The sequence below is a fragment of the Dermacentor variabilis genome, chromosome 4, assembly GCF_050947875.1.
Source record: "Dermacentor variabilis isolate Ectoservices chromosome 4, ASM5094787v1, whole genome shotgun sequence".
Lineage (NCBI taxonomy): Eukaryota > Metazoa > Arthropoda > Arachnida > Ixodida > Ixodidae > Dermacentor > Dermacentor variabilis.
Window position 1 is genome coordinate 94,817,584 of NC_134571.1, and position 22,105 is coordinate 94,839,688.

Below are 22,105 nucleotides of genomic sequence, written 5' to 3' on the forward strand. Positions count from 1 at the left end.
AAGGAAATTGAAGAGCACGCAATCACGCTCACGAAGCAAAATTGGGGGAACGTCTGCGATCAGATGGAGAGGAATATGAGTACCGCGGGGACGTGGCGACTTCTTCGCCACCTCTTAGATCCGGATAGCACAAAGTCAGCGTCCAAACAACAGCTGGAAAGAATGGCACATCAGTTTGATGGCACTACGAAGGAACTCTTAGAAGTAGTTAGGAATAGGTACATCAATCCCGCCGGACCTGAACCCCTCCCGGACTACGGAGGGGGAGAGAATTCGGAATTAGACGCCCCCATCACCCTGGCTGAGGTCAGAGCGGAGATTAATCGGCTACGGACTAAGTCAGCGGCAGGGCCGGACAGAGTGAGCAACAAAATGCTCCGTAATTTAGACGACAGCTCAATCGCCAACCTCGCAACGTACATGCAGGAGTGCTGGGAGAAGGGGACGATACCGCAGGAGTGGAAACTCGCCAACCTCATTTTCATTCCCAAGCCGGGTAAAAAACTAGGCTTCGAGAACCTCAGGCCTATATCGCTCACCTCCTGCGTGGGTAAGCTTATGGAGCACGTTGTTCTGACGCGGCTCAATAGGTACATGGAGGAAAATGGATTGTATCCGGACACCATGATCGGTTTTCGACCAAAGCTGTCGGCATGCGACGTGATGCTGCAGCTCAAAGACCAAATTATAGATAAGCAAACGCGAGACACGAAAGTGATTGTGGGGTTAGATGTGGCAAAGGCATTCGACAACGTGAGGCACGCGTCCATCTTGGAGAATTTGAACTCACTCAATGTCGGGAAGAGAGTGTACGATTACATCAAGGACTTTCTTACCAACAGGAAGGCCACTCTCAAGATAGGGGAAGAATCTATAAAGAGCATTGACCTGGGTAACGTGGGGACGCCGCAGGGCTCGGTTTTATCACCTACCCTTTTCAACATTGCTATGTTGAAACTCCCTGAACGGTTGGGGGAAATTGAGAATCTAAACCACACCATATACGCGGATGACTTAACACTATGGATAAACAAGGGCAGTGATGGGCAAATTGAAAGCTCCCTGCAAAATGCAATTGACATTATCGAGGAGTACCTGAAACCCAAAGGACTTAAATGTTCGGCCGAAAAGTCGGAAGTGCTGTTCCTGATGCCCCCCGGAAAACGGCGGCTTCACCAAAAGCGTGAGGCGGGCATACACCTGTACGTCAACGGCGCCGAGATCCCTGCGGTCGACAGTATCCGCGTCCTCGGGCTGAGGATTCAGGCCAACCGGAAAAATTATGAAACGCTTGCTAGGTTAGAAGCCAGTTCAAATCAAACGTGTCGTCTTATCAGACGAATAGCGAACAGGCACGCTGGGATGAAGGAGGCGAATCTCCTGAGGCTAGCACAAGCCTTCGTAATCAGTAGGATAGTGTACGTGGCACCCTACCTCAAGCTCAGTTCTGTAGAACGGAACAAGCTCGAAATCATTATTAGGAAAAGTGTCAAGGTCGCGCTCGGACTCCCCCCGAACACGCCCACCGGCAAACTTATGAAGCTGGGTGTGTCGAACACTCTCGAGGAACTGATTGAGGCTGCCGTTACCGCGCAGCACCAAAGGCTACTTGGATCTAAAACAGGGAGGAAAATTCTAGAGAAATTAGGCTACGAGCCCAAACATGAGCACGTGCGCTCAGGCGACATACCCAGACATATCAGGGACATGATAAAAATACCTCCGCTACCCAGAAACATGAACCCTGCCTTTCACGACGGCAGGCGTAAAGACAGGGCAGAGGCATTACAAGCTAGATACACTTGTCGACAGGACGTCCTATATACGGACGCTGCGGAATATGAAAGCAAAGCGGCACACGCGGCCGTGGCGGTTAGAGAAGACGGAACACCGGTGGCGTGCTGCACAGTCAGTGGCGTCGAGACGGTTGAAGCTGAGGAAGTAGCCATAGCCTTGGCCCTCAGCCAAAGGGGGGTAAATGTGGTCATCAGCGACTCCAAAAACGCTGTGAGAAATTACGAATCGGGGAGGGTGACGGAAACTGCCATCCGTATATTAAACAGGGAAGGAGGACCCAGTCAGCTTGTTCTGCTCGTTTGGGCACCAGCTCACCAGGGACTTAGAGGGAACGAGGGGGCTCATTCGGTCGCCCGAGGTCTCACTTACCGGTCGACCCCCGGAAGCTCCCAAACCACCGAAACTATAAACAGAAGAGAGGATATGCGCGCATACCAGGAAATCATAGCATACTACAGACTAAATCGCCAAATTTACCCGGGAGCGGACAGAACGCTCAGCAAGAAAGATGAGGTTATGTGGAGGAAATTACAGATGGGGGTTTTTCCAAACCCCGTACTCTACAGCAAGTGGCATCCAGGAGTATTCAGGTCAAAGTGCAAATTCTGTGATGAGGCCGCAAATCTGGTTCACATGGTGTGGACATGTCCGGCTAAGAATGATAGCTCGCGCACTCTAGAATCCTGGGAGGCTTTGCTCCGCAGCCCAGACCCCAACGTCCAGCGGGACCTCATCGGTCAAGCCCTTGCTGCTGCTGTGTCTCAAGGTATTCCGGCCGACGGCTAGGGGCGAAGGGGGAGAAGCATTTCTCTCCTGACGTTCACTGACTGGTGTTTTTAATAAAGTTCTTCCTCCTCCTCATCGATGGACTTTTAACCACACCTTGCAGTACGTTCACAGAATGTATTGCGACTCAATAGCAATCCGCCCTCTTGTGATGGTGCTCTATGGAATTGGTTCCGAAATTAGAGCTGGCACATGCGAAGATAGTGCCACAGAATAAAACCACATAATCTGCACCGGATGCGCCTACTCTTGTACAGTAGTGGGAGACTAAACATTGAAATAGAAAGCAAGCAAGCAAGCAAGCCAGCAAGAAAGAAAGAAAGAAAGAAGAAACTCTTGGGGCGTTGAGCGGGCTGTAGTAACGGGTTGATTTACTCGGCGAAGGATGCAAATCGAGCCCAAATGCGAGGCATCAGTTCAGCACTACACGCAAACAGTTCACATAGCGGAACGAGTGTAACGAATATTTTGAACGGCGCAGGGAGAACCGCGCCAGTCATCTCCAGAGTGAAATGTGAAAGCATAATGTGTCACCACGATTTTACATTTTGCAGACATTATTGACTGAAAGGTAACTCGTGTTTCCATAAGTGCGCCCTGCGATATTTCATATTGCGTCCTGCTAGAATAACCCGGCACTCCTATTTAATTTGTAGTAGAACTGCCGACTAATGTTACGGTAATATTTACATAGCTGACAGCGATTTCTGACAACACAAAATCAGAGTGAAGTTAATCATTGAGGAAGTCAACAGCGCTGTTACGCTTTTATAGGAATGCATCCACGTGTATCGGCATTTCTTTCTGTTTCGGCTGTGTTTCTCGCTAAAGTTACTTCCAATTACATTTGTTGTTTCAATTTCACGAACTTGAGTTTCGCTGTGGAAGCGTTACTGGAGCTCACTTGCTCCTCCGACGTGCTCAATTTGTGCTACGTTTTTCATGCAGCGCTGTGTACACGCTCAAAACTAAGTTTTCTATTCATATTGCTTTACATTTAAATAGACACAGAAACATCGTGTGGAGGGATCTGCAGGCTTTGTTGCACCAACTCATTATTTCCGTATTTTCTGGCCCTCAAACAAGGCGGCTGATTCGGCTTTGAGCGGGTATTTAGAATTTAAAATTCCGGCGAGAGCTCCGAATAGAATAGTCGGCGAATTTCCTGCCAAACGTAAAACAGTTACTTTCTTTTGTAATGAAGTCAGTAGCATTGCTTACTTTACTTACAAAATAGTGCTTCAATACGCAAGGTATGGGTTAGCTGTTCTGAGGCTGAAAACTCTTGAAACTCTGAAACCACCAATTTGCTTCCCACCACTGGAAAGCTATAGTAGAAAACATGCCTCGTATTCACAAAAATAAAAAATAAGGAGCTGTTGGCCTAGAACAGTTTGCAAGACGCAATGCCAGCCAATAGCGACTACCGGAAATATAATTAGCGAAACCGGCTGACCAATAGCAAACAGCCCTTAAGAAAAAAATCTGCGTGAGATATATCAGGGCCTGATTCACAAAAAACTCTTGCTGCATGATTGCGCCTATAATTCCAGCCAATCTGTACACTGGACATAATATTACCAAAAGCGGCCGGCCAATAGCAGAGGCTCTTACGAACCCAAATCTTTGTGAAATTGGCTCCAGGTTTCCTTTACCCTGGTTTCTCTCTCAATAAATGCGAACTCAGAAAAAAGAATTAAATTAATGCTTTTGACCATATGCCTACTTAAGAAAAAAAAATAAAGGATAACTTGAGCTGTGCCTACGGATACAAAGGCTCCAAAAAAAGAAAGCACCGAAAATTTTCATTCATCACACCTTAAGGTGGTTGTGGTGAGAGTGGCGGTGGTGTTGCAACAGGCGTGCTTAGCCTGGCATACGTAACATGAAATTGTACCGCCTGAGCCTACTGTGAGTCGAGATCAGGGGCGCGTCACCAGGTGTCGAAGAGTGCTGTGTCTTGCATGAAGCTAATTAACAGTCGTTGCAGTCTCTTCCGGATTCCCGTGGGCCCACCGAGGAAAACAACGTCTTCAAATGTCCTATGCGAAAGACCATTTTTTTTTTGCAGGCTGTCGATCATCGCTTTTCTTTCTGTGTCGAACTGTGGGCATAGCCAAATGAAATGTTCGATGTCGCCGTTGTCACCACAGAAGGCACAGAGCGAGGAAACGCGTCGTCCCGCTCGGAATAACAAAGCTGGGGTGTGCGCGGAGTCGGATGGGATGTGGTACAACAGGGTTGCTTCTTCCCGAGTGAGTCCATGGGTCACACAGGCTTGGTATGGAGGCTTGTGGATCGCCCTAAAGTGATTGCGAATAGCATCCTTAGAATACAGAAAGATGTTTGGCCCTCTCACTTTTGGGACGTATGTCTGCGCTAAGCGCGCAAGAGCGTCAGATTTCTCGTTTTCTTCAATTCCGATGTGGGATGGGATCCGCTGCAATCTTACGCTAAGTCCTTTGCTCATTAGATCTTTAATCAGTGGCAGAGATTGCCTTGTAAACTTTTCTCGAGGTAGGCCACGATGTACTCGTTATAACGCTGACTGAGTCCGTCAGCACCACGACGTCTCGTGCAGAAAAGGCGCACTGTTTTCGCATTGCCTTGGTAATTGCGGCGCTTTCTACTGTTAAAGACGAAACTATGCGATCCAGGCGGCCAGACCATGACATATTAAGGGAGGGTACGCAGAATGCCGCTGCGCTGCCATCTTCTTGCGCTTTCTGTGAGAGTTCTTCGGCGTTTACTCCGATGACCGGGATATGGGGAGTAATCAATAGCCTATCCGGAAAAATTCTCCCGCACAGGCCATAAGAAGCGCTTGTTTTAAATCAAGCAAAACGTTTATAAACCCTTGCAGAAGATTTTGCAGATTTATGCGCATCTGGCAAATCAGCAGGAGTTGAAGCCTCGTACATCTCAATCATTCCATACAATGGATGCGCCATTCAACTTTCGTGAGCTCAATTTGGCGCTTAGCAAATTAAGGAGACGCTCTGTGGTGGGTCGCAATTTGATCAGCAACCAAATGCTGATGAATGTGTCATACGAGTGAAGACGAACTCATCTGGAGATATTTGATCACGTCTGGAGCACAGGAGAGATCTTAGAAGCGTGGAAGACAGCATAGGTGCTGATAGTGCTCAAGTCCGGAAAAGATTCTGCGAACCTTGCCTCATATCAACCAGTATCGCTAAGATCATGTGCGTCAAAGTTGATGGAAAAACTAATGTGGTACGAGGTTAACTTGGTATATTGAACCAGGAAGTTGACGGTCGTCATCTATGAGCGGATTTCATCCACGGTTGAGTGCGCAGCACAGTGTCTTCGTGTTACTAAGCCGTATCGAGCATCATTGCGTCAACGGCCTTTCGACACTCGCCATGTTTATGGACGTTGCCAAAACATACGACTGTGTGCTTGATACAGACATCATCAACGGACTCCAAGCTATGAGCATCTCGGGAAGTTATCTTGGATTCGTCCATGAATTAATTTATTAGGGATTGATGTGTCCAGGTAAAGCTCGGAAATATATTAAGTGAAAAGCGATGCATTCCCTTACGCGTCCCAGAAGGAAGCATCCTATCTCTCTTGCTATATAACCTGGTCATGGCAGCCTTCCAGACGCACTGAAAGTAGGTTGGATGGCAGTTAAATGTGCACCTACGCAGATGGCATCTCCATTTGGATCTCGGGGTACCAGCACAAACGTTTGGCCCGGATAGCCAATGGCACAATCGCCATCATACAAATACGGACACGAAGAACTTTATTAAAAGGATCCTGAGAAGCGCCGCCCCCTAGGGTGACACTGCGGGCCACTCCCTCGTGGGGACAGTTAGGCCGACAGTTAAGCGTCGATAAGTGAAATCTCAAAGGTAACGACGGAAGAAGTAAAGAAAGCCTTGGGAGATATGCAAAGGGGGAAGGCAGCTGGGGAGGATCAGGTAACAGCAGATTTGTTGAAGGATGGTGGACAGATTGTTCTAGAAAAACTGGCCACCCTGTATATGCAATGCCTCATGACCTCGAGCGTACCGGAATCTTGGGAGAACGCTAACATAATCCTAATCCATAAGAAAGGGGACACCAAAGACTTGAAAAATTATAGACCGATCAGCTTACTGTCCGTTGCCTACAAACAATTTACTAAGGTAATCGCAAATAGAATCAGGAACACCTTAGACTTCCGTCAAGCAAAGGACCAGGCAGGATTCCTTAAAGACTACTCAACAATAGATCATATTCACACTATCAATCAGGTGATAGAGAAATGTGCGGAATATAACCAACCTTTATATATAGCTTTCATTGATTACGAGAAAGCGTTTGATTCTGTCGAAACCTCAGCAGTCATGGAGGCATTACGGAATCAGGGTGTAGACGAGCCGTATGTAAAAATACTCAAAGATATCTATAGCGGCTCCAGAGCCACCGTAGTCCTCCATAAGGCAAGCAACAAAATCCCAAAAAAGAAAAGCGTCAGGCAGGGAGATACGATCTCTCCAATGCTATTCACAGCGTGTGTACAGGAGGTATTCAGAGACCTGGATTGGGAATAATTGGGGATAAAAGTTAATGGAGAATACCTTAGTAACTTGCGATTCGCTGATGATATTGGCTTGCTTAGTAACTCAGGGGACCAATTGCAATGCATGCTAACTGACCTGGAGAGGCAAAGCAGAAGAGTGGGTCTAAAAATTAATCTGCAGAAAACTAAAGTAATGTTTAACAGTCTCGGAAGAGAACAGCAATTTACAATAGGCAGTGAGGCACTGGAAGTCGTAAGGGGATACATCTACTTAGGGCAGGTAGTGACGGCGGATCCGGATCATGAGACGGAAATAATCAGAAGAATAAGAATGGGCTGGGGTGCATTTGGCAGGCATTCTCAGATCATGAACAGCAGGTTGCCATTATTCCTCAAGAGGAAAGTATATAATAGCTGTGTTTTACCAGTACTCACCTACGGGGCAGAAACCTGGAGGCTTACGAAAAGAGTTCTACTTAAATTGAGGACGACGCAACGAGCTATGGAAAGAAGAATGATAGGTGTAACGTTAAGGGATAAGAAAAGAGCAGATTGGGGGAGGGAACAAACGCGAGTTAATGACATCTTAGTTGAAATCAAGAAAAAGAAATGGGCATGGGCAGGACATGTAATTAGGAGGGAAGATAACCGATGGCGATTAAGGGGAACGGACTGGATCCCAAGGGAAGGGAAGCGTAGCAGGGGGCGGCAGAAAGTTAGGTGGGCGGATGAGATTAAGAGGTTTGCAGGGAAGGCATGGCCACAATTAGTAGATGACCGGGGTTGTTGGAGAAGTATGGGAGAGGCCTTTGCCCTGCAGTGGGCGTAACCAGGCTGATGATGATGATGATGATGATGATGATGATGATGATGATGATGAAGTGGCGTTAGAATCGCCATCACCTAACGCCAGTTATCGACGCTTGGCCTATCTTTACCAGCGGAAAAACCTGCCTTCATGCTTTTCCTGGAAGTGAGGCGGAAGTCAGCATGCCCGATGTTGAATATTATAGGCCATCCAATTCCTCGTGCAACTACTGTTCAATTCCTGGGCATCGCCATCGACAGCGAGGTACTATGTTGACGTGCAGTTGTAAGTGTTGCGGCTGCAATGAGTCAATGGACTCCATCGCATGGCAGGTGTCCGTTGGGGAAACAATCCTATGTCCATGCTTTAACTGAACGCTGCACTGACACGCTGACAGAGAACGCTGCACAAGCCGCATTCTCTTTCAGCTGCCGCTGATATTACTATCACCGAATCAATTCTAGCGCTTAGAGGCAGTGCACAGAAAGGGACTTCCCTTGGCGATGGGAGTTCCTCAGGCTGCTTCAAACGAGAAGGTTAATAATGAAGCACAGTTTTTTACACTCTGCTGTTTGGCCTCTCAGGCCTTGCTGATGCAGTTATTAAAACTGGGCGAGCCCTCCGCAGGCACGGCGTTTCTCCGGCGGCTAAGTTCCGGAGAACTGGCTCCAATTTCTATGCGGCGCTGAACGGCTCCCGATTTTCGGGATCGGAATGGCGTAAATGGAGTCGCCTCGACCCGCCATGGTCTTTTTCGGACGTTACCCGCAGCCTCGGTGTGCCTCACCTGCCGTCGAAACGCACTATTTCAACTGCCGAAGCAAAGTTTTTTTGTGTTGGACCACTTCAGCACAGCGTTTCACCGCCACCTACAAGTGTACACAGACGGGTCAACACCACTTAGCTGCTTAAACACAACACACTCCATCGCGCTGGCCCCTAATAATGAACGGCCGCGATAGGTGCACAACATGAGGATACACTCGCCCTATATTCGCTAAATATCATGGTACCGAGTGTTTCCTCGCCCTAAAGCAGACAGGCCTATGCAAACGTCGATACCTCAGAAGATCGTGCGATTGTGCTGACTCTGTTCTGCTATAATTTTACAGGTAATAGTTGTTCTGCCGCTTTGCCTAACCTTTGGTAACACGCCGTGTACGATATCAGCCGCACACTGTAACAAAGCTCACCCTGTCCTGAAGGTGTACTGTAGTCTGCCACGTGACGTACGATCACTCCAGTTTTAATACTTTAGCTGGTAAATGGTCGCATAAGCTGGCGCAGGTCAACGACAGCAACTCCTCCGAAATCTCTACCCCGACACACTACTCCACATTGAACGTCTATGAGGCCCACACCTGCGCTCACCAGCATGCGCCGCGCTGGAGAGATGCCAGCGCCACGCTACACATCAGGTTTCCAGTTTTGAACCCTTACTTTAGTTTGCTCCGGAATTAGGCCGGAACTGAACCGATTTCACTGAACAGGAACGAAAACCGGATCGAAGAAAGTTTCGGTTCGACAATTGGCTTCCTAGCGCGTTTATAATGACTAGCATCGATGTGCGACGCCCAAAAAAGCTTTCGCAGATGAGGTCTTGCGGATATGAGCGCTGTTTACCTTTTAAGTTTGATCCTGCTCGTTCTGTTCTTCAGGAAACAATAATGCTACTGGGCCCCGCACACCCAAAGCACTTTGGGTCCGGAGAGGATCGAGAGAAACTTTGACCAACTGCGTCAACTGCGAGGTACCGCCATTCAATCACCAACCACGGGGCCATTTTCCTGTGTCTTGCCCCGGTCCCGCGCTCGATCTGATCAACTCCGCCATGTGTTACGGATTAAGGGCGGGGCTTTGTTTGGTATCAGTCTGTCGACAAACAGGTGCGATGCATAATGAGATGTCCTACACGTGCGAGACGGGCTTAGTTAGACAAGCGGCTGTGACAGTGATGTCACGTACCATGCAAGAGTCACGGACTGTATCTGACGATGTGTGTGCTGTGCTATGTGCTCTCTCTCTCTCTCTCCTCCCCATCTTTCATCCTCCTTCATCCCGCTCCAATGTGTAGGGTAGCAAACCGGTTGAGCTAAACTTGTTAACCTCCCTGCCGTTCCTTCTCCACTTTTTCCTTCCTTCCTTCCCTCCTTCCTTCCTTCTTTCCTTCCTTCCTTCCTTCCTTCCTTCCTTCCCTCCCTCCTTCCTTCCCTCCCTCCCTCCCACCCTCCCTTTCTCCTTCCTTCCTTCCTTCCCTCCCTCCTTCCCTCCCTCCTTCCCTCCCTCCTTCCCTTATGGCTTTATACCGTGGTGCATATGCGAACCGACAGTAGTCAAGTGGGCGCACTCAATGTGGCACCCCTTCTGACAGGTATAGTGGCACCTTCATTAACGCAGTCCGGGACAATACCACTAAAACGATGCGGTGGATGGGCTTGCCAGAGCAGCTGGGAAGAAACAAGAACTGAAATCTCGCTCCGATTGCTGGCCAATGGGCTTCAGGAAGATGGACAGGTTGCAGCTAGCGTCAGTGCAGCACACACTGGGGTACTTTTTTTAGCGCAACCTTCGACACAGCGCGGAAATACCGATTTACACAGAATCATAAATGAGCGTGTGGAGAGGCGATGGAAATCCTGATTTGCTTTTTCATTTTCTTTAGGTTCATGGGAGGGCTGGATGTTCGCGAAAGAGCGATAACGGTTACTTAGCAGGAGGATTTTGATTTCTTGCGTCTACCTGAATCTATTTGCTTTCTTCGTCACTTCGATTGTTTATGACATATGATTGTATTTGTTGACATTCGTTATAGGCTTAAATATAAACCCGGAAAACTTGAATGGCGGCTAATATTTCAACAGGCCGCCGAAGAGGTCAACTCGAGCAGTACGGAGAACTTGGCGGTCTCCGCTGTTTGGGGAAGTGAGGTCGTTGAATCAGCTTTTTAGTAACACACTAGATTTTTTTTTTTACGGTGTTGAGTGCGTTGTAAACAGTCCCATGTAATAAAAGATATAGAGCGAACAAAGCGGAAGAGGAAAGCACGGCAGAAAACTAGCAGATGACGACCACTCAAGGTAACAACTCGCGTAAATAAATACTGTTTATCGGCGGAATCCATACCAGTTCACTGGTACAGTACTGAAGTTCCCTGGGAAACTAAACAATGCTGTCTTAATTCACCGCGAGCAGTGGTGTCGACTAGAAGGTCGCAAACCTGAGCAAGGTGCTGTGAGAGAATGCGATACACGAGAGAACTCAGGAGCAGAATTCACAAAGCCGTTTGGTACGTTAGAGGCGTTTGCCAACGGCCCGGCATCTTCCCTGATTACACGCGCTGAACCACGAGAGATGGGCTCCGGTTCTTGCAAACGACTGTAGTATGAGAAAAGTCCTCTGAATGCGGCGGCAAAGGACTCATTTCAAGTTCATTAGCTATGCAATCTCCGTTACGCTTAAAGCTAATTCAGCCAAGGTACAAAGTAACGCATAACAAAAAATTCGCTCGCATTATTGAGCGACTGCGCATCATCACCCCTTTGCCAGGCACTGCCAGGAAAAAGAAACACAACTATGATCTACAGCAATGTCACTAGTGCGCGTTCGCAAATAGCAGCATCACCGCCTGGGTAGCAAGAAAAACGAAAAAAAAAAAACGAACGTAGAAAGAAGCTGCGATTTCATATGCGTCAGTACGTAGTGACGCTAGCAGTGGTTTTTAAGTCTCCTAATTGAGACATATTGCCTCCCATAGGACCCATAAAGAAATCATACGCGTCATCTACTGCAAATTAAAGAGGCATTGTGAAGAGAATGAATTTTGTTAGTCAACAGAGCGTGCGCATCCGCTTTTAGCAATTCTCTTCCCGTGTTTGCAAGACTAAGAAAGAAAAAATATAAGCGAGGCAATTTATTAACCTTCTTCTCGGAGCCTTCTTTCTTGTAGCCTGCTGTTCAAGTTAGCGACTGGCTTTCATTTACGGGCAACGACAGCAGACATTCTTGGCTGTAACCATTGTACTCGATGTAGTTTATTTCGAACTGCTTTTGCGAGGCACGAAGATTCTCAATTGCCGAGAATAACATTCCACGACCTCAATAGCTCAAAGACTGCCTAAAGTATTCCTCGTTATAGAAAACTTCTTTTCATTTTTCTGCTAACAAAGTGCATTACCTCTGTGCTCTACAGAGAACAATGCTCGATCGAAAGTTGCACTATTCTGTATCATAATTGAGAAACAAAGACTTGAATTACTTTTTGGCAAAGCTACAGTAATCAGTGTTCGACATAGTTATTGCTCTATCTTTGCTACCAAGTTACGGGGTTTCTTTTTTGCAAAAATATTGTTTACTAGAAGGCAGACCTCGAAAGAGCATTTTCCGCTATAGCACAAAGCGACTGCACTTTTCATTTTATTTCTTTTTTTTTTGCATTAGCACGAAACAGTTTATCAATGCAAGAGTCGAAATCGTGCTCAGCGCGCTCTTGAAAATGAAATACTTAGTTAATTCTTGTTAGGCCGGTGCCTCCTAAAATTGCACTCACTCCACGCCGCTGCCGCACGGCTTCCTTTAGTTTGTTGCGACGAGCGACCGCGTAGACCGGTGAATACTCGTCCCTCCGAGAGAGAGAGAGAGAGAGAGAGAGAGAGAGAGAGAGAGAGCAAACCGACACGACCTATCTTGTCGCGTAGCAATGTTCTATATTATCTTTTAGTACCCTCGAAGGCTAGCCCATGCCGGGGCGTGCCAGGGGCACACGCCTCGTGTAGACGCAAGCGTCTGCGTAATTCTTATGCGACGCCGATGCTGCTAGTGCTACAAGTTATTACAGCATCTAGGATGCCCGAGCCTCTCTCATAGCCGCACCAGCGCTGGGCGAATAAGTAAATGTAACTCTATCCTCGATGTTTTGAATCAGCCATTCTGGAATCGTAATACAAAAGAACTACAAGCAATAAGCCGACAAAGAGGGCCGGCGTAAGGTAGACCAATTCCTTTGGATCGATTCTATTCCTCTTTCATCATTCGCCCCTCACGATCAGCCGATTCCGGCGATAACGTCTCCGTTATCTGACGCAACGTGACAAGGAAAATATATGGAATAAAATTCTTGCATTATCCTGAAACATGTTGGTTTAAAATCAGTTTCTCCGTCTTCTGAATTAGACAAATTGCCTTCGAGAAGTTTGATTCAAACCCCGGCAGATGCTTCTACCGCACGGGAATGGTACGTTTCCTTCATTCGTCAGGGCCCGCTATACTGCGACAGTTTGCTCTAGAACAAGGCGCTGCCTAACCGGCAGCGAACCCCTAACCGTGCTTTTCACTATGCGTTTCCACGAATGCATGCTTTCGGCGATGGGACACGCGTAGCGATAAAGCACGCCCACGACAGCGTTCGTGTCGAAGTCCCGCGGTTTTCTATTTACCAACTTGTAAAATATATGTTTGTTTTCTCACCAATAAACATGTGGTTGTGAGTCAGCACTCGTGTACATGTGTTAGTGCTTCTTCGCGAGCATGAAATTTTCAGCATTCCTTGCAGAAATCAAATGAAGCAACTCGCCAAGTCGCTGCGACCATCTTTGTTTACTTTAAGAATTTCGGGAAAAAGATATCGTCAATTGGTTCGAGGGCCCATAATTTAAAGGAAGAAAGGAAAGGGCTACTTAAATCCACGTAAATTATGTACTTCTGCACTCCCTCTGTCTGCGCGCTGCTGACATCCTCTGTCACCTCAGGTGACGTCACTTAAGGGGCGTGACGCTAGCAGAAAAAGCGCCTCAGCTTTTTTCCCGCTCGTGATCGACGGTGTCGTATCACCGGAAGACACAACGCTTGCGGTGTTGTCACCTCGCGGGGTGTGCGGGATGGTGACATAGCAAACAAAAAGAAAAGACCAAAGATGGTAACACACGATTGTCGGATAGAGACAATGACTTTTTATTATAGCGCGGCTGAGCCAATCACGGTGCGCGCTCTAGTGCGCCGCGCAGGTGGCGGCCGAAGAACGCGCGCCGCGGTATTGCACAATGTCGGGAGAGACACGGTGCTCGTGGCGAGGAGTATACACAAATTGGGAAAAAGGCGTCGGCTGGGGAGATGAGTAGTTGGAGTAGTTGAATAGTAGTTAGAATAGAGTAGTTGAATGAGTAGTTGGAGTAGTTGGTCTACGTCCACGGAGACGAGGTCCACCAGAACCTAGCCATAAACAGCTTCGCTGTAAAAACAAAAAAAGACAGCACCTCACCACTATGGCGTTAGGAGAGCTGCAGCGATACATGCTCTTCGCCTGAATAGAGTTCACAGGCGCCACGAACTTAAAGCTCAACGCAGATTCTGCTGAGGCGTATAGTCGGTTATCATCCTGCCAGCTTAGACCAGGACTGCAAGTTTCTAATAATAGGTTTAGGAAACGACCCTCGAACAATAGATCTTCGGCAAAATCAATGACTGGTCTTGTCTACTCAACCCGTCGGAGATAAGACGCCGCCGCCCCCTTTAGCCTACAATCACAAATAAATTTTGAGTGCACTGGCTAGCGCTCGCCCTTCTTTCTACGCACTATGATAACTTCCGAAACGTGTCATTTACCTTCGACGCGGCTGCTAGAGGGAGCAGCTGAAACGCGTCGAAAGACCCGCTTACGAAATTCCGCTTATGCTATGGACCTTGAGATGATTTCCTAAATTGTGACCGCTATAGCCAAGGGAAAAAACGCCGGAGGTCTACTATATTTACTCTTTATGTTCGCGACCAGAACAAAGGAAGCGCTGCGAACTTTTTTCTGCGCAAGTAACTACTCGTCCTAAGTGTAACTTCACTTTTTCTTCGTTGTAGGTTCACTAACCACTATGAAGTACACTGATTCCGTTCAGCATAAATACGATCAGCTATGTACACCCTCTGAAAGAGCGAACACTTGCAGGCAATATGCAAGCGAATCTCAGTTGCATTTAAGAAACACAATTCTTTGAGCGCCAACGAGCTGCTTTTCCTTTGTTAGGACAGAATTTTTTCCCAACAACAATTATAATCATCTTATTTATGAACATCATTTAGTATACGAGAGCTCCTTCGCTGCCGCACTAGTCTCCCGCCGATATCCGCAGTGGACTTTCTCTTATTCTCCAAATCTTTCCCTCCCCTGCCACCATGTGTAGGGTAGCCAACTGCCCTAACTCCTGGTTAACCTCCCTGCCTCTCATTTATAATCTTCTCTATCTCTGTCTTCCGCGCATACCGCATCTACTCCGGCACACAATGAAATCCATAGCTAGTCCTGAAAAAAAAAAAAAAAGACCGCCATCAATGGGACTCACGCGACAGTAATGCGTTAGCAACAGTTTTCTCCCATAGCACTTTCGGCATCTTCTTCATCTGCACAACGAAAGCAAGAGCTAGTCTGGGAAAAAAGTTACCGCGATCAATAGGATTCGTGCAACATTATTGCGTCAGAATTAGTCTTCCCCTATAGAAGGTAAAGTGATCCTTCGTTACTATTAACTATATAGCACACGGAACACAAACGCGGCCACTAACGCGACTATCGGAACACGCAACACGTACAACTTGCCCGCCGGGGTCGAAAGGCATCTATCTGCTGACGGTCGAGTGTCAACTCAGCGAGGCCGCCTTACAGCGCGCTGCGCGCGCTGCCTCGGTCAGGTGGCTCTCCCTTTCCACGTGTGTCAACCTCCTCTGCACTCATATCCCCTCTGTTGCCGTACACAAGCCGACAAATGGGCTTTCGTTTGCATGACCGTTCTAATCCTTACGCATTCAATATTTGCGCTTGCATGGCGAAGCACCAACAGTGATAGCAAACGTCTAGAGTTTAGCGTTGCGCTGTAACTCCTCGGACAGTGTTCTAACTATGCGCCGCCGAGTGCAACTATATACTGATGCGACATACACGGATGTGCTGAAATTTCTGTCACCCTTAAAAGCTTTAGCATGTCTTAAAATGCTTGTAATAGCATCGCACAAGCGCCACTGCGCGGCCCGTAAAGGGCGGCGCCAGTGAAATTGCGTCATTTTCAGGCTATGAGCACTAATATTGTCTTCCACCTTTTTAATAATGTGAGATTTAATATAGAAGACATGCGCTGTGAATTAAATGTCCCCTAGCATCAGTTTTCTCCCATAGCACTTTCCGCATATTTTCCAGTTCTGCACAACGAAATGAAGAGCTAGTCTTGGAAAACTGCGATTCTCAAAGCTTCTGAGAAATAATTTGGTCAGGACTACAAGAACAGGTTTGAGGAACCTTTGACGTTGAATAATATAGCACCTATCTTGGTTATATTGCATAGCTGGAAGACATGGCATACATATACATAGGTATGCACGGAACATCGAGGACCACAAATAGTAAACGCATCCGCATTTTCCTCCATGGCTGTAGTATTTTGTCCTCATGTACAACAGGTGTGTCCTGATGTAGACGTTCTCGAAAACCGTCTTGTATATACATTACTGCTACTTCTAGTTACCCCAGCTTGCCATGCTCGTTCCAATAATGTGTCGTGGGGTGCGATAACGGTGCCATTTCTGCCCGGCCACCTACGCGACTTCATGCGGCGTCTAGGGTGGCAAGTGCTCCCAACGCATGACAGGCTAGAACGGTGGGGCATAGTCCCATCTTCGCTGTGCCCCAATTGCCCCATTCAAGTATCAAATAGACATGTGCTTCAGCAATGCGTCGTTGCTAGGGTATTTTTGAGGGCCGTGCATGCTGGTTTCCATGGCCTTGGAGCTAACCGCTTTATTAAATCTGGTTGCTGCTGAAGTGTTCGCTTCGCGTGAGTTAGTTGCTGCGGGGGCCTTTTGTCTATGGCGTAACCGATGCGAGGCAGTTTACGGGGGACATCGTCTACGCACTCTGTTTCCACTCTGTGATGCTGTCGTTTCTGTCAGAGGAGTCCTTCCTTGGGGAAGAGGAGGCTCTTCGGCAGTGGCCATGCCGTTTCCTGTAGGTGACTGATCGACACGTATGCCTTGATTTTCGACCAGCCTGGTTCTTGTATCCAGGCCATCAAAAGTACTCATTGAATGTGCATAGAATGTAGGCAGTGGGGTAGCGAGAGATTTTGTTGGGAAAGGAGGGGAGGGAGAGGGGGCACTCATTTTTGCAGCTCGGCCTCCTCCTTATAGAATTTGTCAAGGGATCGAATACATGAACAATAACTGCATTGCCATCACCATAAATGCTGCAAACGAATTCTTGAACGCTACGCACTGTTAATAAAAGCAAAATATGTTTTCTCATAAAATAATATATTCGTGTGTCTCAAAAATTGTGCCCTAAATAACTGATAACAATGCTTTCATGTTTTTGTCTATTTAATAAGTAAATAAAATATAACTTGAACTTTAGAATTATATCATTTCGAAACCAACAAAGCAGTGCATGCCGCTGATACGAAAAATGTAACGACCATGAAATGAACAAGTTGAGGACAAATATGTTAATGAAACTTTGTCATTCAAGAACCTTGTCTACATTTTTGTACATATGCAACCGCCAGGGGAAAATCTCAATGACGCTGTCTCTTGGAGCAGGAGCAGCTATCACCGGTAGTGTATTGCGAGTAATTGCACCGAAATTATAGTCGCAACAGAGAGCACATATAAAGACCAGAAGTTCTGCAAAATATACGATGGCGAGTCAAATGAAAGTGAGCCGATGCGAATATATGACCAAAGGGGTACTTTATCTAAATATAGCCTCCATGAGCATCTAGACATTTGTCCCGATGACTAATGAGTCATGTGATTCCCTTCTCATAATACTCCTTGCGTTGCGGCTTCAAAAACTCTGTAAATGACTCTGTCACGTCATTGTCCGACACTAATCATGGTTCCCTTGAGCTGTTGCTTCATTTGCCCCAAAATGAGGAAATCGTAAAGCGACAGGTCTGGGCTGTATGGCAGACGTTGCAGCCTTTGTATTGTTTTGTATTAACCAGTTAACCAGTTGTATTAACCAGTTTTGTATTAACCCCGTCGGCGACGTGGATACGGGCGTTGTCGTCGAGCAAAATGACCCCCATTCGTCAATTTTTCACATCCTTTGTTCTTGATTGCGATACGCAGCCTATCCGGCGTTTCACAATATCGGAAACGATTGATAGTCTCTCCAGGTTTAACAAATTCTATCAGCAATGGCCCCTCACAAACGAAAGAAAAGTCAGCAACACCTTCCCGGGGAAAATGACGGCCTTTGCTTCTTCAGGGGCCGGTGAATTCATTGTCTCCACTGTAAACGTTGTCGTCGTGTTTCAGGCCTGTAGTAGTGGCGCCATGATTCCTCCCCGGTCATAATTGCAGACAAGAAGTTGCCACCCTCATTGTCATACCGCATCAGATGAGTAAAGGCAGCGCCGAATTTCTCCGTCTTCTGGCGGTGGCTCCAAATCTTGGGCATCCACTGCGCACACAAGCCTCGATAACCGAGATATTCATGAATTATGGTGTGAACCGAACCGCGACTGGTGTTCACACGCTCTGTCAGTTCATCGATGCTTATCCTCCGTTCTTGTCTAATAAGCTCATCAACCTTTGCAGTTGCGTTGGGGGTGATTGCATGGTGGCTTTGGCCTGGTCTTGGACCGTCTTTCCAACTTTCACGGCCTTCTTTGAACCATTTCCTGCAACGCTTCACAGTGGCCAATGAAATGCAAAGTTCAACGAACACGGCAGCCACACGGCGACTAATTTCTTTTTGGGAAACACCTTCAGCTGTCAAGAACCTCACAACACCATGCTGTTCAACTTTTGGAGCGTCCATTATGTCAGGCAACCATGTTCAGCCCAGTGTATGACAGCATTAAAAACATTTATCCTCACACCAGTGTCACATTCGTAAATGAGAGATGCCTATGTGCTACGCGCATATACCTCGCAGATAATGAACCAACCCATTATTGCGCGGGGTGCATTGGCTCGCTTTCATTTGACTCGCCCTCGTACATTGTAAATGCGAAGACACAATGGAATATACAATTGCGAAGATACAGCTTTATAAAGGGCAAAAAAGTGTCACTGGAAACAAAGTTCACTGCACGTACACACAAAACCTCGCAATCATATATTTGAACATATGTATAAGTCAATAAATCTACGTATCTAAGAAAAAGTCACTGTATATAATGCGTCAAACAACACAAATAAACGTATTGCGCAATCACAGATCACAGTATCTTAAGGCCCCCCCGCCCTTCCTCCACTCCACCCGATGGATCGCGCCCGACTGAAGGCGGCGCGCTTCCTTCCCGCTTTTCTCCCTCGCCCTTCCCGCTTTTCACCACCGTCGGCTCACCCATGCCATCAACCCCACCTCCCTCACCACGCTTTCACTGGCACATACAGCATGCGGCGCGCGGTCACGATGTTATCACCCTTGGACTTTATACGGAACATCAGGGCGACGGCAGGAATGCGCCTGGAGTGTCCATATAATTGCTATCGCAATAATATAATAAGAGTATCCGGCAACTGAAGCGTTTCGTCGCCAATTACTTCCCGCAAAAGAAGTAACAAAATTAATCTTTAATCATGCGACAATTCGCTCCTCCGCAACAATGTCTTTTCTTTTCTCTTGTGAGGCGGGGGCACCGAAATGAAAAGAAAAATGCAAAGGCAAGCATGTTGATCACATTACGTTCGAATGCCTAATTTGGGCACCTAATGTCGCTACCAAAGAAATACCGAAGAAAATGTGAGACGCTTGGTCCACAGAGCAAGCGTCTCACAGAGCAGGATACGCATACTGCTCGGTATTCTACACTGGCGAGACAAGATTTTCCGGAGAGGTGGCGCTCAAGCGAACCCGTTGCAATCCGTGGAGCCCCCCCATTCATGGCAGCGAGCGACCATTTTTTTTTTTTTGTCTGCTAGCCAGACAGCGTAGAAAGTAAATAAGAGCGTAGTTACCTTTGCGGGCTTTAATGTCTTGACATGGATGCTCTGGCGCTAGTAGAAAAATGTTGGTATTTTTTTCTGTGAAATGACGGCACAAATGAACCACCACAACACTTCGTCTTATCGGACCTCGTGCTTTGTCAACTTGTTTGATAGTTTGTTGATTTCGCTTGTTCCGTTGTATGGTCTGATGTACGACTAGGAAAGTCAATGCACCTTTGGCGTTAAATGTTTATAACAACAATGAACCCCCCAATTTCCGGAATTGAAAATCTAAATCACGACTTTGGACATGTGAATGAACCTTTCGCATCACAAATTTGGGAACTTTATACCCATAACATTTCGGAATTGAAATCCATGCGCTCCGTAGATTCTGCGGCTTCCGCGAGATGCCGCGACGAGCCCGCTCGCCATCAAAACGTCCTTGAATCTTTGTGCTCGGATGGGGCTCCTTGCGTTATGTGACTCCCGGTGCATGGGCGTTGCCGCGAAATCTATCCCGAGTTCACAATGAGCGCGCTGAAATGCCTTTTCGAGCGTGATAAAGACATTCTAGACAAAATCCGGAATCCTGGTGTTAACAGCGCAAAACGTAGACGAGACACGAAACGAGAAGACGGCACCACAAGCGCTGACTTTCAACAACGTTTATTTGAAGAAAACACGGCTTCTTATACCATTGCCCACGCGTGTCACAGTCACGTGATCGCACATCATGTGAAATACGCACTTTTTTCTTTTTTTGCACTCAAGATATCTTGAGTGCAAAAAATTCGCCTGCAGTGTCCATGGAGTTACTGTCGCAATGAGAGGACCTGCCCAACGAACGCTAGCCTTCCCAGCCACCGAGAACACAAAACCTGCGCTCTTCAGTGGCTAACCACGCAACGGTACCGAGAAAAATTCATCAGCCCTTCCACTCAGTGAAGAAGGACGAGCAGCGAAGCTGTGGTGCGTTTTACCTCAGCCAATGTGCGCTAAGTGCAAGTGTGAAGAGACCATCGGTCATCTTCTGTGCCACTTCTCGCTTTGATAACCAACGTCAGACTCTCCAGTGTGCCTTGAAAGACTGGATGACAGGCCATTTACAGAAGCAGAGATCTTGGGAGCCTGGCCTTACCGTTCATTAGCCCAGAAAGCAGTTCGAGAGCTTCTTCACTACCTGAAGGCAACAGATTTGAGTGCCCGACTATAGACATCCTACACTTAACTTACTGCATGTGAAAGTGTTGTATATACTCATGCTTTCTCTCTCTCTCTTTAAATCCCCATTCCCCTCTCCACGTGTAGGGTAGCAAACTGGACTGAGTCTGGTTAAACACCCTGCCTTTCCTTCTTCCCTTCTCTCTCTCTGTCTCTCTCTACCTCAATCGACGCATCTATGTATTATAGGTATTATTATTATTACTACTACTACTACTACTACTACTACTACTACTACTACTACTACTACTACTACTACTACTACTACTACTACTACTACTACTACCCACTGTCCAAAGACAGGGCCAACGAATACAACTTTTCACTTTGGAGCGATTTATTCTTATTCTTTTATGAAGTGACGTGTGCATGCAAGTACCACCGCATGGCAGACAACTTCAATGTGAACTACGTAATCTTGGAAAGTAGATGAAGCTCGGCGTATTGTTAGAGTCGTCTCAGCGGCTAATTTTCATACGATTTCTTTCGGGATACTTTTGATAAACCAAGAGTTACAGCCACTTTCTGTAACCATACTCCCTCCGTTGACTGTCATGTATTGACAGTAGACGGGAATTCCTTAACGTTTACAACTACACTGTGTACTAACTAATTATGACAACTAAATGAAACTCGGCTTAATGAAAAAGTCGTTTTGCCAGCCTGTTTACGTATAATGTTTTCCAAGATAACCACATTATATTGAGAACTGCAGAGCATTCACGAGAAACTCTGTAGCCACTCAGATATGAGTGCGATCCCGCTGGTGTAATCACGACACAGAAGCCTTTATGTCGCGTATCACCCGGTATCTGCTGGGTGATACGGGGTGATTATCTTTAAGTTTTACGAAATTTTCGAAAATACCCTGTCCCAGATAACATAATTCTAGTCCTTGAGCTGCATTATTCAGAGGAACAGACCTTACTTGCACGAGAAATCGAAACACATATTCAACTAATCACCGAAATCCACTAATTATCTCTGGTATTTATTACTTGACGGCACATATTGCCATTTGCGAACTGTCGCCAGTGAGTTTG

General features: G+C 46.9%; 2 protein-coding genes across 2 annotated transcripts in view; both read left to right on the forward strand.

Annotated features, from left to right (window-relative positions):
• The window catches only part of LOC142577856 (uncharacterized), a 148,760-nt gene that overhangs the window by 21,449 nt on the left and 105,206 nt on the right, over nt 1–22,105 (forward strand). The gene's annotated exons all lie outside the window — the stretch shown is intronic.
• LOC142578282 (uncharacterized) lies at nt 163–2,583 on the forward strand. The gene has a single exon (XM_075687683.1). The coding sequence runs from the start codon at nt 163–165 to the stop codon at nt 2,581–2,583; it is 2,421 nt and encodes an 806-aa protein (XP_075543798.1).

Coding starts and splice junctions, on each gene's coding strand:
- LOC142578282 (XM_075687683.1), top strand. CDS start 163: ATGGCACATCAGTTTGATGGCACTACGAAGGAACTCTTAGAAGTAGTT.